Source organism: Triturus cristatus, chromosome 1_2, assembly GCF_964204655.1.
Source record: "Triturus cristatus chromosome 1_2, aTriCri1.1, whole genome shotgun sequence".
NCBI lineage: Eukaryota > Metazoa > Chordata > Amphibia > Caudata > Salamandridae > Triturus > Triturus cristatus.
In genome coordinates, this window is record NC_140580.1 from 1,126,439,443 (window position 1) to 1,126,457,643 (window position 18,201).

At 45.3% G+C, this 18,201-nt stretch overlaps 1 protein-coding gene across 4 annotated transcripts in view; it reads left to right on the top strand.

The window, feature by feature from the left end:
• Positions 1 to 18,201, top strand: part of MVB12B (multivesicular body subunit 12B) — a 390,107-nt gene that overhangs the window by 135,462 nt on the left and 236,444 nt on the right. For all 4 annotated transcript variants that reach the window (XM_085613813.1, XM_085613812.1, XM_085613811.1 and 1 more), the window contains exons 3-4: positions 1,766 to 1,873; positions 16,696 to 16,792. In XM_085613813.1, the coding sequence (XP_085469939.1) occupies positions 1,766 to 1,873; positions 16,696 to 16,792 (205 nt within the window). The remainder of the gene's footprint in view (positions 1 to 1,765; positions 1,874 to 16,695; positions 16,793 to 18,201) is intronic.

Consider the following 18,201-nt stretch of genomic DNA (forward strand, 5'->3'; position numbering starts at 1 on the left):
TAGATTTCCATCAGGGTGGGGGTGGCCATATTTCTTCAGGCCTAGGGTGAGACGTGCTGCGACGTGTAGAATGACCCTAAGGGGTGCCAGTGTGGAGTCTGGGAGGCATTGCCACCACTCAGATGCAAGAGTACAAGGGGTTGAACAGCAGTTCTAAATTCGCTTTCTGGAATAAACGGTTTGACTTTCTTTAGAAGGAGGAGCAGGTCCCAGGCACTCATGCTGCCCCTGCCGATCTTATGCTCTGTCAGGCGGAAACGTGTCCACTTGCTGCGCGTGTGTGCTGGTGCTCTGCTGCCGCCATTGCTGAACGCGGCAAGTGACAGAGTAATTCTGCTGGTACTGCCCACGCTGAGTCTGCTGTGTTCATTTGAAAAAATATGTGTGTCTGTGTAAAGCCAACACTCTTTTAAAAGTTCTGGGTGCCTCTCCTTGAGGGTTTTTTAGGTCTCGCAGGACCCAGCGCATGCGCTGGTGTGGCGAGACTTATTGAGAGGGCTCCAAAAAGTGCTACCAGCGCATGTGCGCAGGCGCGCGTGCTGCGCTTTACCGCAATTACTTTCACTTTCGCGGCCGCACAGCCGCTTTGATATTTGATCGTGATCCCGATCGCGATCACTTTAACTTTCGCGGCCGCACCGCTTTGCATAGCCAATAGGTCTCGCTTTTGGGACCTTATAAGTGTTTAGTTATGCAGCTGTTGCATGGCTAAACACTTATAAGGTCCCAAATGCGAGACCTATTGGCTATGCCAATGCTTGTTCATTTTGTCACTTAGAGAAATTATCAGAAATAAGTTTGCACATTGTATTTCCATATGATAATAAAATAAAGGAAAATTAAGGAGCCTTTAATAGAATTTTTTAAATTCATATCACGCCTATCAGTGGGAAGGGTGGTCTTTTTAACACCCGATGTATTACCTTGCATTATGATGTACCACTACGCAGTAAGCATATCTTTACTATTTTTAATTCCGTTTATGGCTTTCCTCCCTAGATAATTCTAGGAGCAGTAATTAAAAATAACCTTACTATATAGCGTTAAGGGCGAGATAGAAAATGCAATATTATTGTAGGTCGATATTGTCACCCTCAACACGCAACTTGCCCCAGGCTCTCATTTCTGTCAGGTAGCTCTGCGAAGGTTGCCCTCTTTTGCTATTTGCAGGAAGTATTTCTTTGCACGGAGTAACTCGTGTGTTACTAATTCTCTTTGGCTTCCTGCGAGGAAGGTGTCATTTCCTTCGCAGCGCAGCGCGCGCAGACGTCACCTTTACTACCGTGTTTTCGGGGCCCTTTGCGTTCACTGACACTCCTTGCCTCGGGCGACGGAAACTTTGGCGGCTCCTCTGGCATGGTGCGGACACGTTTCTATAGTAGAATTGTATGCTTCATCAAAGTGTGCGTCACCTTTTAGCATCTACGTGCACGCTGACGCGCCGCGGCACCGCGCAGGCGAGAACATGCGCCTTAATGTGTCGACTTTTTCAAACTTTGCGCTGCACGTGTAACAACAAAAGTTTGTATCCTCATTAGAACGGGTTTTGTCAGGGCGTCTTTAATCAATTATGTCCCAGGGGGCCATATTTTTAGAATTGGTGTTTTTTTTTCCTGTTTTATACTATACACTTCACCTGGGTGTAGTGAACTAATGAGATGCTGTGAGAGTTCGAGGCGAGTTAATTAGTAAAAGCAAGGATGAACAGCTCATACATTAGCCGCGTCTTTTCTCACCCCCGCTCCCTTTTGTCTTACCTACACAGGTTTCCCAAACGGCAGATGGCTTGGATGCTGACCTCTGGAAGGACGGCTTGTTTAAATCCAAGGTTACGAGGTACCTTTGCTTCACCAGAACCTTCTCGAAAGAAAATGTAAGTTCAATGTCGTTTCTGTGCAATGAAAATAAGAAAGTGTCTTTGTGTAAACACCGCCCACCCCCATGTTCACTCTTTAGTTTTACTTAACTGTTGGTACGTGAATATTACTCTTTATTTTTTTTTTAATAAATGTATTTTTAAAACCCGAAGAGTTCAGTAGATCAGGTCAGTTGTAAATGAGCTGCTTTTGGTAAGCTTTGGACATCTATGAACTAACTATCTCTTTGCAAAGGCAATAGCAGTGCAAAGGGTCTGTCTGACTTACCTCAGGTGAGACCAGCCTTGAGCTCAACCAGCTGCAGTGTTGAGATCGCGCTCTGAGCCTCCATCCCAAATATTGTCCTCGTGTAAGCTGGGCTTCTTCATGGATAAAAATGGTAAACGTGGCCTGCAAAGCTGCATCTGATTCACACAACCAGTTTTACATGTGATTGTGGCACATGCTCACGCAGATATTGTGCGACACCTGAGGATGTACCGCAGTCGGAAGTAGCGCCTTGAAGAATTGTTGTAGTAGCGCCTTGAAGAATTGTTGTAGTACTCACAAACTTTGGCCCAGGGGCCACAAAGTACGATCTGTAGTGTGACCGAGAGCCTCTCGGATGCCAGCAGGCTGGCGGTGGGGGGTCTGAGTGGGTCAGGGATCGTCTAAGGAGGTCAAAAAACATGTTTAATAAACGGACAAGCATTTATTTGCAGGTTAATAAATGCTTGCCCGTTTATTTAACGTTGTTTCCTAAATATTAGTGCTTGGCAACTGAACAGCAGCTCGTGTTAAGAAAAATAGATGTTTCCCAAAAATGCATGTGAACAACTAACTTTTCCATGCGCAAGTTTCGGAGAGAAACCATACATATGTCTTGGAGTTTTTGCAGTAGGCAAGCAGGCAATAATCTCCATCATGATCAATCAATCGTGGATTTGTGAAGCACATTACTCACCCGTGAGGGTCTCAAGGTGCTGGGGGGAGGGGGGCTTGAGCAGCTCTGTCTCGTCCAAAGAGCAAGGTCTTGAGGCTTTTCCTGAATGCTTGCAGTGTGTGGGTTTGTCTGACGTTGAGGGGATTTCGTTCCAGGTCTTGGCCACGATGTAGGAGAAGGCTCTTCCTCCCGTTCTGGCTCTGCGGATGCGTGGGATTTTGGCCAGGGCAAGGTTGGCGGACCGAAGGTTTCGCTTGGGTGCGTAGAAAGAGAGTCTTTCCTTGAGCTATTGGGGTCCAGTGTTGTGGAGGGATTTGTAGGCATGAGTGAGCAACTTGAAGGTCACTCTCGACGGGGCGACAGTGGAGGTCTTGTAGGTTCTGGGTGATGTGGTCTTGTCGAGGGATGCCGAGGACGAGTCTGGAGTTTGATGAGTAGAGATTTGTTGATTTCAGCGTAGAGGGCGTTCCCGTAGTCCAGTCTGCTGGTTATGAGTGCATGGGTGACGGTCTTTCTGGATACGGGGGGATCCATTTTAAGGTCTTGCGGAGAATGCAGAGGGTATTGAAGCACGTGGCAGATACAGCGTTGACCTGTCGGTTCATGGTGAGGGAGGAGTCCAGTATGATGCCGAGGATGCAAGCATGGACCTTGGGTGGGGAAGAGTTGCTGAGGGTGGTGGGCCACCAGGTGTTGTCCCATGCAGAGGGTGTGCAACCGAGGACGAAGACTTCCGTTTTCTCTGAGTTGAGCTTCAGACAGCTGCTGCTCATCCAGAATGCGACGTCTTTCATTCCTTCCTGGAAACTGTTTGGTGATGTCGGGTTCCTTGGTGAGGGAGAGGATGAGCTGGGTGCTGTCGACATAGGATACTATACTGAGTGTGTTTTCTGACGATGGTTGCAAGGGGGAGGCATGTAGATGTTGAAGAGAGTGGGGCTGAGTGAGGTTCCTTGGACTCTTCATGTGTGACACAAGCTGTTTAGCTCTATGTGTGACCTTAAGTTCAGCCCCCTAGCCGCAAGATGTTGGAATATCCAAAGCTGCTAGATGTTGGAATATCCAAAGCTGCTAGATGTTGGAATCTCCAAAGCCTCTAGATGTTTGAATCTCCAAAGCCTCTAGATGTTTGAATCTCCAAAGCCTCTAGATGTTGGAATATCCAAAGCTGCTAGATGTTGGAATCTCCAAAGCCGCTAGATCTTGGAATCTCACTAGATGTTGGAATCTCCAAAGCCGCTAGATATTGGAATCTCCAAAGCCGCTAGATATTGGAATCTCCAAAGCCGCTAGATATTGGAATCTCCAAAGCCGCTAGATGTTGGAATCTCCAAAGCCGCTAGATGTTGGAATCTCCAAAGCCGCTAGATGTTGGAATCTCCAAAGCCGCTAGATGTTGGAATCTCCAAAGCCGCTAGATGTTGGAATCTCCAAAGCTGCTAGATGTTGGAATCTCCAAAGCTGCTAGATGTTGGAATCTACAAAGCTGCTAGATGTTGGAATCTCCAAAGCTGCTAGATGTTGGAATCGCCAAAGCCTCTAGATGTTTGAATCTCCAAAGCTGCTAGATGTTGGAATATCCAAAGTCTCTAGATGTTGGAATCTCCAAAGCCTCTAGATGTTTGAATCTCCAAAGCTGCTAGATGTTGGAATCTCCAAAGCTGCTAGATGTTGGAATATCCAAAGCTGCTAGATGTTGGAATCACCAAAGCTGCTAGATGTTGGAATCTCCAAAGCTGCTAGATATTGGAATCTCCAAAGCCGCTAGATGTTGGAATCTCCAAAGCCGCTAGATGTTGGAATCTCCAAAGCCGCTAGATGTTGGAATCTCCAAAGCCGCTAGATGTTGGAATCGCCAAAGCCGCTAGATGTTGGAATCTCCAAAGCCGCTAGATGTTGGAATCTCCAAAGCCGCTAGATGTTGGAATCTCCAAAGCCGCTAGATGTTGGAATCTCCAAAGCCGCTAGATGTTGGAATCTCCAAAGCCGCTAGATGTTGGAATCTCCAAAGCTTGCAACTCCTTATGAATCTCCAAAGAGGCCGCTTCCTCAGCGGTGTTGCCAGACACAACTCATGGAACAGGACAACACAATCGTCACTGTTTTTAAATTCCCTCCTTTCTGTCAAGGCTTTGTGAACCCTGCCCCGGTCTCCCCTTGTGCTGCTCGTAATGCCCAGGGGCATAACTTGGTCAGTTAGATTGGGGGTGTGAGCTTCAAATCCCCCCAATAATCACTCTGGTATAACATGTTAAAATACATTATCTGGGAAGCAAGGCATGAGGGGATTTAAGGGGCCATGAAAAGGGAAAGCAGTGCGGATTATTAGGGTTACTTAAAAGACAACATGTAAAATAACCAACGGTTTTTAGAGTTTCAAAACCGAGGAGAAAGTGTGTGTTTGTGCGCGTATGTTTGTTTATGTCTGTGTGTGCATATACAAATCCAGGGTGAAATCCGACAGCCACCTCACCATACTCGAAGGAAAGCACCTGTACTCAACTATTTACTAGATAATATATTTAATTGGGGGGTGTAACACCCCTCCTGAAATTACGCCCCTGGTAATGCCGATAATCCCAAATGCCTTCTTCCCTGAGCTGTCTCTAGCTGTTTCAGTACTTCCAATAGTGAGAATTGCACACCCTGGGCACCACCCATTGGCAGAGTCTGTGGCGGATAGGAACTCCCTAGGGTACCAAAAGTGCCCCTCTAACTTCTGTGGCCACTCTTTTACAAAGAGCACTTTGACACCGAGGGCCTCTCTTCTTGCGCTAATGGCAGACTCCGCTTTCTCTGTCTTCTCCCAAAACTTGGAACAACCGAACTTTCATAAAAGTATTCGTCAGCCTCCTCCTCTCCCGAAATGGCGGTCATCATTTTAACTCATCAAAATCTTTTTTACGGTTATAAAGCTCATTCCCACCTCTTTGGGAGTGCCGTTTTTGTTCGTGTTGAATTTGCTCTTTTATCCTTAATTCCGTTTCCGATCAGGGGAGTAATTTATTTGCCCTCGCCAACATTTGGTGAACTTTCTTTTAAATACAGTCTCTTTTCCGTACATCTGGTGATCGCCGGGTTTGCCCCGTCAGACCCCGGTCATCCATTCTCGTTCTTGAAGTAAAACCTAAAATCGTTTTTGCCCATCCTACCGGTTCTGCGTGTTTATTGGGAGTTGTAGGACGTTCTGTGAGTAGATTCCTCGATTCTGTCCTTCTCTCAAGGATTCGCGGGAGTGTAGCTGACGGCTCTCTGTCCTTTTCCCATTTGTAGTAAATTCTCAGCAGGACGCTGATGAATGAGGGTTTTCACCTTCATCGCATTGTTGTCGGATGAGGCCTTCTGACCCTCCCCAGTCTTGACTTTCTGTTTCTCCTACCTCATAGTCAGATCTTCAAATCCTGCCTTTGTTGTATTTAAACGTACAGACTCACTGACGCTGTTTTTGTACATTTATTTTGCCTTTATTTTGTTTTTATTTTGTTTTTATTTTGTGGAAGATTTACATGCCTTATTATTTTCGTTCTTGATTTTTAGATAGTAATATTATATTATCGTTCTGGCAGGTTGTGATACAAAATGTGTCTTGCTCCTTGGGGAGGAGATGTGGCCTGGCGGCTCCAGCTGCCACCTTCAAAACCTGGAGACCCCCGTTCAAATTTTGGCCACGGGTAGACTCAGCACTGTGTGATTCTAGGCAAATCACTTAATACTTCTGTTGCCTAAAAGTGTGTAAAATGTATCCGTGTAATTCCCACTTGATGCACCCGATCTTGTTGATGTCTCTGACCCCTCACATAATGTACAGCGCTCTATTGCTTCACAGCTAGGTTCTTGCTAGATAAATACCAATAAATGCATGCATATATGGGAAGTGCAGACATCAAACTTTGCACTTGAGCTAGCAAATTTCTGAGAGCTGCCTGTAAATGCTTGGTGTTTGGCCCGCGGTGAAATAACAGACCTGCCAACTCACGCGGTGCCACCATGTGACACACGATATCAGTGTTACGTTTTTCTCCTCAGAATAGTTGTGCAGGGACATTTAGCACTGTAGTTTCAAATCATGCACCTTAAACACCGCACTTCCTATTTTCTGAGATGCAGCCACGTGGATGGTTTGTTTCTGTATACTTTCTCAAATATGACAAGTAAAAATAAACTATTCCTAAAGAACGTAAACCAGTTGAATGTATGAGTGCGCTTGTGTGATTACATGCATGCAACCGAAAGTAATCACACACCGTGGCAAGTTCAAACCTAAAAAGGAAGAGTGCAATGGCTAAGAAAACCAGCATTGGCATAGCCAATAGGCCTCGCCTTTGGGACCTTATAAGTATTTAGTTATGCAGCACATTATCCTTGGTGCAACATCGTCAACTGTTGCATGGCTAAACACTTATAAGGTCCCAAAGGCGAGACCTATTGGCTATGCCAATGCTTGTTTTTCAAGTTGGCAGGTCTGGAAATCTCAAATCACCTGTTATGGTGGTTTGTTTTTTAGAACCAAAAAGAAAAGCCAACTTAGCCACAGTGAGATGGCACGCCGTGTTAAATTTTGTGATTAAAAATAGCTCGCTGACTAGGCAAGTCAGAATACAGCAGGCCGGATGCAGCACTTTAGGCGGGCGAGGGGCAGCTGGGTTGGTAACTCGTCGATCTTAACTTAAATCAGCCCTTTGCTTTGATGATACTTCATTTACTCCCTCAGGAGAAATGTTTTGCAGACTCTGGGACAGACAATTCAACAACCCTAAGATAGATGGAAAAAGTTATGCTTTCCCAAACATCATTGGGTAGACTTATTTATTAGTCTAACTTCAGTTTTGGAATGTGTGAGGGAGGTTAAAAATTCACCAGATATTGTAGCGCCAAGTGGAAAGCTGTAATGTAGCATCTGGGTGTAATCCCCATCACTCTGGCCTGAGGGTTCGGATAAAGGCAAAGAGCATGGACTACACCACAATCTGGACCGGTCGGCATTGAACCTGCAGTGCACATGTTCACCGGACAGTCTGCTTGACTTGTAGCCTTCATAGGCCGATAGTACCTGTTCACTGCTGGGTAATTACCACGGGTAACTCATGGGCGCTGCGAACACTGTGCAGGGTGGTGGAAGATGGAGGGCTGGTTAAGCAGTTTATCAAGCATTGATGAGTTGTCTTTCTTCGCATGTTGTTCCTGCTTTGTTCTCACCCTGCCTGCTGCTTGATAATTCCCCCTACACTTCTTAAGGAACACTAAACATTATTATTTAGCAGTCCTTTGCGTGTGCGCTATAATTACATTTCCAATGAGGATTTGAAGCTGGCTCTGTGTCGGACGCCTCAGCTGTCGGCTTGCATATCCAACGCACTTGAGTTGTCTGAGTACAGCCGTCGTATGCTTGACCCAGATTGTGTTGGCGACGTTGAACCATATGTGGCTTGGCCACTGCTTCATGGCATGCTCTGATTGTAAATTCACTACTTGAGAGTTTCATGAGAAGTCATCATAACAGTTCTTTGGCTAGAGAGCAAAATATGAATGTTTTAGTGAGAACTGCTAAGCTGTACTTCCAAGCTTATAACGCTTTACTGAGAGTGCTAAATTCTGTGAAGCTTCTGTGCAAAGTGACTATATTGATGGGTGTCTTTGAGTATATTTGTGTGACTGTATCTCCCACATAGTAAAGTTCATCTTTACTCCCTTTACCTTGCTGAAGGTGAGTCCTCTTGTTGCGTCTAAATGCTTGTTTATCAAAGAGGGCTCACCTATCTGAAAGAACTTACGGCGAGGTTGTAGTATTGACTTAACATAAGCTTTGTTGTTATTCTGCACTCTGAGCTTGAATCCGGATAACCCTGGGTGCCTTCCCACAGTGGTGGGTTTGCCCCCACGTGCCCAAAGGACAACTTGTCATTGTTTGTGTCCTGGGCGTGCAACCTTAGCTGTCCACATGGTTCGAATAACATGAGCTCATGGCCTACATCCTGGTGGGCATTGAAGACCATTCTAGAGAAGAGGTTTTACATTGCTTGTCCTCTGCATGGTTTGCTGTTTCAATTTTAGCCTCTGTAAAGCTCTAGAAATAAAATAATGTGCATCAGTGGTTTTGGAGGCCGTGCACAGTGGAGAACAGCTCTCCGTCTGTCAACTCTGATGTCCGAGTGCGTTGCTGGAGAAAGGCATGGAAACCAGCCTGACTATGCTACGCAATGACCGTCTACAAAGAAATGAATCAGTCACTGTGAACTGCAGGGTGCAGACTGAGAACTGAATTGGGCTTAGATTCAAAATGGAAGACCCAATATCATGTTGAAATTAGAGAGGCCAAGTATTGCTTCCAAGCAGCCACAATTCCCACAGTTTCTTCAGTGCCCCCAAGCATGTGGTGCCTGTTTCCTCAGTAGGCCTAATGGAAACAATCAACCTTGAAGAAGAGCTATTGAGTGGAAGGAATCCTGCAGTCACAAGGATAACGTAACTGGTCCAGGCGACGGGATGTAGTAAACATGGACAGCACAAGAGTGAAGTCTCTTGCATTAATGATCAGCCAGAGACATAAAGCACTGACCGTGGAGCCCTAGTCACCAAGCCACTATGTCCACTCAAGCGGGAGCTGAATCTACCCTTTTCCCAAAGCATCTTCCTCTTCAAAACCACCTCCTCACCAGTGTTCAAGCACTTTTCTACTTGTTGAAGCTCATTGGTATTGGACAAGCAGGGGCCAAGGAGTCCTAGAGGACGCCGCCACTCACATTCCTGCGTGCATAACCTCCAGCCCAGGGGCTTCAACGTGTTCTAAAATACATTTACAGCCCAGACGGCTCTTTCATTTTAAATGCTTTATCAAGGGGTATGAAAGTTGTACCTGGTTAGAGCAACTTCATAGTCATGGCACCTCAACTGACCAGTCTCTTTATTCACCTATTTCTGTATGAACTTGAAGGCAGGGGCTGAGGATCCTGACACCGGTTGTCGTCTGCGGCCACGGCTGCCATCATTATTTGGAAATGGCCTTTTAAGTGAAAACAGTTGTAAAAGAATTGGGATTAGAACAAATATGAGGCACCTCGTATGATAAAGTCTTAAAACATTAAATTGGCATGTCTTCTTTTCTACACCTCAATGACTTCTCCCACAATATATGTACTTCAATTTGTAGTACGCCCTGGAAATGTTTTAACTGTGAAATAAAAATCCTTTGGCACATGCATTGGACTTTCGTTTTCACTTCTTATCTGAAGACGTTGTTCTGAAAAAGTGGACGCATCCCACCCAAGCACATTACAGAAGGGTAGGGTGATCACCGAAGCCATAGGCATTCTGTGTCCTAGGAACAATAGCCTGGTGGCTCCATGCTCCCAGAGAAGCTTTTTAAAGCTGGATTTTGAATCATACCTTGGTTGCCTAGGTTAGTATTATTTCATTAATTTTATTTTGAGGGTTTTTGTGGCACTTACGCAACCTTTTGATAACGTTTAAGCACTGACACCAGGATAGGGTTGACATTAAACCAACAAAAATCCATGTGTGCATTGTCTTAAGTTACAAGTATTTGAACACACTACGCTCTGTTACAGTCTCTTTGTCTTGCACCACACAACTCCAGACAATGAACAACCACATGCAAATCAATCTTGGTCCTTACAGTAGGAGGATTCAGCCGAAACGTCCAGGACCTGTCCCTTCTGAACAGGTGCACAAGCAACCCCGGTCCAGTTTCAGCCTTGCTGGACCTCTATTGTGAGGTGCAGCTTTGTTACTATGCCACACCATAAGTGGAGCGACAAGTAGCCATAGTTACTACCATGCTCTGCTGGTGGGCACATAGAGGGCCATCTTCCCAAATTTTCATGAGTGTGCATTTCACAATAGATTGCAGGATTTAAGCTTTGTCGAGGACTTCTGTTAGGAAGTACTCAAGTTCTTATTCAGACGGTAGTAATTCTTTTGGTGTTTTAAAAAAATACAGAAATCCCCATTAAGTTACGCGATGTAACTTCTGAATTTGGACATCAAGTGATGCTTGATTACCTTCTGGAATTATAAAGGTTGTCAAGATTTGTCAGGGATTCTGTTAAACCACCGAAGAATACCCGGGGCACAATAAGGCAGGTAGACAGGACTTCAGTTACTGGATCTGTTGAGACTTGTTTAGAGTCAGAATAGTTACACTGTGGGGCAGGCTTTCTGCAGAGTGGGTGTTTGTAATACATGGTTCATAGATACCTTGTAGGAGCAGATGCACCTTGTAGGGTTTCATGGCATAGGTGGGTGTTCTGCGATTATTTTAGTTGAGCACCAAGAGGAATTTTGAACTATTCCTTTGAAATATTAGTAGTTGGTCCCAGGATAGAAGCCAGAGGCAGATGTCGAAAGGCACTTGGGCTTGAAATGGGCGAGTTGGAACCTCTAAGCTAGTCTGCCTCCTTTAGAGCAGTACATTCCACTAGGAGGACCCTAGTCCATGCTTGAGGTTCAAGCCCTTTCCCACCACTCCTTGCAAGTAGAACTGTGTGGCGGGTGCTTGTTAAGGGGAAGGTAGTCTTAAGGGCTAGGCCTCTTTGGGAGCACTCTTAACCATTGTACTTCCTACATTTAAAATGAAAAGTCAGTATTAAGGCGCATGGATAATTGATAAAGCCCAGAATTTATTATTTAACATTATACGTTTAAAGCGTTGAAGTGCGTTTCACAAAAGTCCCTCGATATCAACTTGCCACCTTGTGTGTTACGACTTTATATATCTAGTGACCTTTTTCAGGGCAAAGGTTCTCATAATGAGTTTCATTTATAACTTCAATTGGTTTGGGGGTTTGATCCCAAATATTTATCACATGCAGTGGAAGTGGAAAATTTGTCATTGTCCTTCATAAAAATGTAGTCAAAATTATTGTAATTTTATCAGACGGTGGTCTCTGCATGATAGAAATTCATTTGAGATGAACATTCATTCAAACAGATGGCCACTCCTGAAACTTTTTCCTGCAATGGCACATCATTGGCAGCAGGTGGCGCTTAGTGTCATCGATGGTGGAGTCTGGTGGGTCCACTGGAAGTGATGATGTAGGTCTAAGGCACCATCGGAGCAGCAGATGTCAGGTCTTTTTTTCCATGCCGTACAGTTGTAGAATCTGGAAGTGCCAATTTTTTTTGCCTTTTGTCAAATGTCGCTACCAAAATCCTCAGGCTTTGGGCCCTATGGGTCACAGACTGATGTTTGTAACAGACGCTCTTTCGTGCCACTACAAAGCTCACAAACCCTCATCATGTGAACTTTGTGCCTTCAAAAAGCAAACAATGCTGGTGGTTCAAGAAGTGGTCTTCTTGCTCTACAGACCCATTTCTGGAATTACGGACCATCCCTCAGATGAGTTTTCCTCTTGCTGGGGCCTGCACAGGTTGAGGCTTTTCAGAAAGTCTTTTAACAGTTTTTTCTTCCGGAAGCCTCTGACATCCTCCGAAGTCGTCGTGTTTGCCCCCTCCCCCCCCCCCACTGCGGCACATTCTTTTACAACCACTGTACTGGCGACCTCACTGTCAACGCCTATTATTTCCACTGCAAAGTTGGGGATAGGAGTTGGCCTAACAGCTAGGACGGTCGACCTCTAATCTGGGGAACTGGGTTCGAGTCTCGACAATGACGCTGAACATCCTGCGATTCTGGGCAAATCACTTAATCTCCCCGTGCCTAACAAACAATGAATGTGTCCTCATATAATGCAACTAGTGCTATGTAAAGCGCTCTGATGCCCAATACCGGGTCAGGTTCGCGCTGTATAAAACTCCGTAAAGAAAAGCTGGCACTGAAACTGCTTCTGAAATTGGGTTTGGCTTTTCAGTCGCACCTACATTGAAGTAGACATCATTGGCACCATTACAGGCATAGCGATCGACTTCATTGTAGCCGATTTCTCGAACTGTATCAATATTCGAGATCTGCTAAGCAGAAGGGTATCGCCATGAGGAGAGTCCTCAACTCCTAACCGTTACCAGCCCAGAGACTCTCCAGAGTTTTCACTGTTCTATTTAGGTGAGACCATGATGATACCTTGGATTTCCTTGTTCAGGCATCTTAAGATGACACTTATGGCGATAAGGAAGCTGCATAAAATGCTACTTCCATGGAATACTTCTGCGTAGAATCCTGCTTCCATTGAATGCTGCTACATAGAATGCTGATCCTATTGTCTCCTGCTCCAGAAGGCTGCTGCCCTTGAACACTGCTGGATAGAATGCTGATCCTATTGTCTCCTGCTCCAGAAGGCTGCTGCCATTGAACACTGCTGGATAGAATGCTGATCCTATTGTCTCCTGCTCCAGAAGGCTGCTGCCCTTGAACACTGCTGGATAGAATGCTGATCCTATTGTCTCCTGCTCCAGAAGGCTGCTGCCTTTGAACACTGCTGGATAGAATGCTGATCCTATTGTCTCCTGCTCCAGAAGGCTGCTGCCCTTGAACACTGCTGGATAGAATGTTGATTCAATTGTTTCGAGTTGTAGGATGCGAATTCCATTGGCTCCAGTTGTACAGCGCTGATTCTGTTGGTTCTTGCTATACCCAGTCGTCCTATTGGCTCCTCCTGTACAGATTGCTGTTTTCCATTGGCTCCATGTGGCAGATCGCTACTTCCTGTGGACCCGTGCCTCTTTCAGTGGCCCGTTGTGGCAGAATATGACTCACTGGCTGCTGTTTTACAGTTTCCATTGATTCCTTGCTGTAGAACCTAATTTCCATTGGCTCCTGCTTTAGAAAGTGCCACTTCCACTGGCTCCTCATGCACAAAGTGCTTTTTTCCGTCGGTTCCTGTGTATAAATTGTTTCTTCTATTGACTTCTTCAGTACAAAGTGTTGCTCCTTCAGCAAATGCTACTACTTGTGTAGTGAGCAGACACAGGCCCCTGAGTTAGAAACTTGCAAGTGTAAGTCCTGCCTCTAATGTGTGTCGCACTGTGAGCGTGCGTGTCCTCTTCTGTTATTTTAAGTGCATTTAGTCAGTTCGACTGTTGTGCTTGAACTGATTCTCACGGGAGTCATTTGTGACCACATTACCTTCAATTTTCTTAGCAATAACTGAGTTTTCTCATGGCGAGTGAGTAAATAAAAGACCTGACACCTGTAGAGAATTGCGTAAAAATATTAGCGACAACCAAATGGAAACGTATCCACCCAGAGCGGCGCATATCCAGCGGGACCCGCTTCATGAGTGCCGGTACCCGACACGTTCATTCATTAATAATAGCGGTAGCTGCAATTTAAGCAGATTTTAAATCCCAATGTGTAGATCTCTTGCGCTTGTATGAAAATATGAGTAGTCAAGGGGGACTGTCCCTGTTTATTTAACAAAGGCGACATAAATAAAGCATGGCGCAGGCATCAGCTAGCGTAGTTTCATCTGCCAGTCATTGGGGCTGCACTTCAAATGAACTGTGGCAGGTTTTGATTTTACACAATTAGCCATTACTGTTTGTGATAAGCAGACTCCCTGCAGTCAGCTGCTCTGTTGGCGCGTTTTGTGTTTCTACTTGGGCGAGCGGTGGCTCGGGCAGCGCCTCCAGTGTCGCCTAGTACACACCCTCCATTTCATTCCTTTACCATTACCAAGGTCACCGACATTATGTTCTTTCCACCTTATTGATCCTTAAGAATCTGAAACAGAAGAGGAGGGACCACCACCGTCAGGGGTCTGGATCCTCCGGACGCCGCACTCCCCATTCGGAAGCGAGAACCTGTGCAGGTTGAGTTGTTGGGATGTGTAATAAGCTTCATGGCCACCTGTGTTCCTTCTGCTTTACTGGTAAGACTAAGGGGGGTGTGGTCTTTATTGCAGAGCCGTATTTCATTTCACTACAATGTTAGGTGTCATTGAAGATGGACTGCATCTAGAAATTTCTCTCAGCTTGCAACAACCAAATAATGGGGACATTTGCTCGGTTTCGTCATTTTTTGGTGAGTTCCCGGAGTGCTCCCACTAAGCAGCGGAAGCAGCCGGTACGGTTCCTCTCCAGCAGCAGCTAGCAGGGCCCTCTTGTAGGCAACAAACCGCTGGTGGCCACCATAGGCCATCCCATGGGCTTGCATGTGTAGAAGCAGTAGTGATACCACCTCTGCTGCAATCCTGTCAAGGAGTACAGTCCTGCCCGTGGTGTCAGCTGGTTACATGGCACACAAGCTGATGGTGGATAATACCTCTTTGGTTCATGTGCCTGCGGTGCAGGAGCACATGAGGGCAGTGCTTCTGGCATCGCCTGCCCATTCTTTTATGAGTGGTATGAGGGCACTGATGGAAACCTTGCACCAGTACTCTGTGGCTCATTGAGCAGTAGGACCCAAAGTGTGAGAGTTGAAGCTACCGTGGTCCTCCACTTACATCAGAGATAGTAGAACCATTTAAACACATCTGCATCTTCCTGGGAATGCTTCTAGGTTTAGTCTAGTGGTTCCCGGAAATGAGTCCTCACACAGGGGTTTGGATCCCAGTATTGGTCTCGCCGGCTCCATTCATCATTCTCAGCAGACATCTGGCCGTGGAGTACCCATGGGCTTCTTTCAATATCTGCCAGAGTGTACGCACTGCCGTACCTGTGCCCTGGAGTTGAGAGGTATCTTCCTGGCCTAAACCTTCGTCTCACCACTTACAACTTCTTAATTCTTTGATGGTTTTAGTCTAGGCCACCTCTGTGTTGCAGTGGTTTGTTTTCACAAGAGACGCCACTCAGTGTACCATGCTCTGCTGGGTCACCATGAACCTCAGGGTTTCAGCTTAGGGGCTGAGCACTTTACTTTATCTTGCATACAGCAAGAGTCTGCATCTGGTGGAGTAATTTTGTTTGGTTTTCGCTTGATCGCCTAGGTGGGGTAACTCCATTTGTCCTATACATTTTGATTTCTTCTCCCAATACAACCTGAATAACACCTTATATTGGAAACACATCATGTATCTCCCACCCACACCCTTTGTTATTTTTGTATTTCCCTTCCCTTGTTGGGATTTGTCTATTGTCCTTCGCCTTCCTGTCCATGGCAAAATGTGGGAGTGTGTATCCCTCTTCCACCTGCCTGCACCTCTTTCTTGGCCAGTGGTAGCTTCTTGCATTGGTGTGGAGACTTTTCAGGTGCTTGGGAAAACTAGGTGATTGCTCCTGTTGACCTCATTGTCATGTAGTTCTAGAGTTTTACTTGGGGACTTTTTCTTATCTCGGGGAGGCTGCATGTGACATAGCCGGGTTTCTTCTGTTACCCTTGTTATTGATTTATTTGCAACTTGGCTGCAAAAAAGTAGGATGGAAATATAGCCATTCAATCTGACGGAGAGATCTAGCCGCAAATGCCTGATCTTAAAACATTCCCCAGGCATCAGACGAGATGCAGACAATCTCGGGCAGTACCTCTGCTCGCAGGTAGGTGGCATCAAGCAGATTGTGGAAGTGGCGGAGTTACTTCTTCCATTGGTTAAAAATAAAAGTTGTTATATGCGATTGCAAACGTAAATATTCTTTACCTCTGCTTACTTTCCATTACTTTGTTAGAGTATTGTTGACTATGGTTGTAGGACGCTCTAGGCTTAGATTAGGGTTCTTTGACCAGGAGTGGGGTGTTCCACGTGGGAGCAGTGGAGGAAGGAGATGGGTGGGGTCGGAGCCTGATCGACTTGGAAACAGGATTGATTCATGTGGTCTTGTCATGTTTTCGTTCACCTTATAATAAATAAAAACGGAGTTTAAAAATAAAATATTAAAATAGTGGAGGGATGATGTGCTGGATATAACGGCAAAATGTAGGATCAGTTTAATGAGTAACAGTTTACATAGTTGTGCATCTGTAAATGTGTATTTAAGAAATAATCAAAAGTGTAATTCGCTTTTGTTAAACAATAAACTTTTCCCATTTTTTCCATTCGATGCCCACAGAGTCACTTGGGTAACGTGCTGGTTGATATGAAGCTCATTGATATAAAGGACACATTACCAGTGGGGTTCATTCCAATTCAGGAAACGATTGATACGCGTAAGTAAAACTAAATCAATTTTCATAATTTTTTGTCACGTTAAAAAAAATAAAAAATGTCAGCTTTGTAAACTGTAATTTTAAAATATAATGTGGGAGAAGACTTGCATTTAGGAACTCATTCCTTTTTGTTCGTTAAATTAATTAATACCGCACTGTTTATTACTGATTGTGCAGGATACGGTAATTCCAGATGCAGTATTACTTCATAACAGGTTTTCCCCTGGCAAAATGTGAAGAAAGAAAATCACCCAATGTATGGGCTTTTCTGTCAATCTGCGGATTTTTCCTCCGAGCTAGAATACAAAAGTTTCAGAACGGGTCTTTTAGTTGCAGAATTCTGCTACGAAAAAAACCTACACATTTATGGGGCAAACTATTGTTAAAACAATTTTTTCCATGAAACTTTGCCAACCGTCAAAGTTCATAAACTTGACTGTTTTATGAAGTTGTGTACTTCACACACATCAGCAGGTGCAAAGCTGCCCAGCGTTATTAAGGAAATCTTATTTTTTTGTTTAAAATTCCGAGTGTTGTAGGTAATTAGCTCTGCTAAATATTTATTTAGGTTCTTGGCCTCGAGAAACCAACCAGATCTGGTATTGAAGACACTTTTTCTGCCAGATCATAATCGATTCTGGCTGGTAATGAGACTGTGAATGTCAGGGCGCCCATTTTGGGTACCACATTACTACAGAAACCTCAGGGGCGGCTCCTCTGTAATGGCAGAGGAGCGTCGCCCCACAGCCCGCGCCAGCAGATGATAAAATAAATGACAATGACACTTATCTATGCTGTCTGTCTGAACCATACAGTAACTATAGGGCGGGGCGGGCCGGGCATGTCAGGATGGAGGAGTAGAGTGCACTCATAAATGCGTATGTGTGCTTGGCCGGCCGGCCTAGGCCGACCAAACACACATGCGCACTTATATTTCTCCAACGGTTGGAGAAAAGGCACAGGCTTCAATGCACCGCCTGAGAGGCAAACGAGGCCGCTCAGACCAATCCTGGCACTGCTCTCATGTGAGAGCAACGTCTAGATTGGTTGTAGAGCCTGTGCCCTGAGGGCCCATCATATTCGGGCCCGATGGCGACAATAGGAGCAGCAAGGCAGCCGTCGGCAAGAGAGGAGCGGCAGGTAAGTTTTATATATTTTTTTTAATGTTATTTTAACCCTCCCCAAAACTCTGCCCTCCCATCGCGGGCGCTCTACCACTTAAGCTAGGTGGTGGCCTCCACTGCGAAGCCTAAAACCAAATCAAGGTTTCATTTCCCTTTACTGAAATGTCAGAGACAGTAGTGCACTGTATTTCCAAAACTGAGCAGCTGTCTTTGAAGTGCAGATTCTTATTTTCTTTATCAACGTCTCACCTAGAAGAATCAGAGCGCTTCGAAGCGAACAGTATG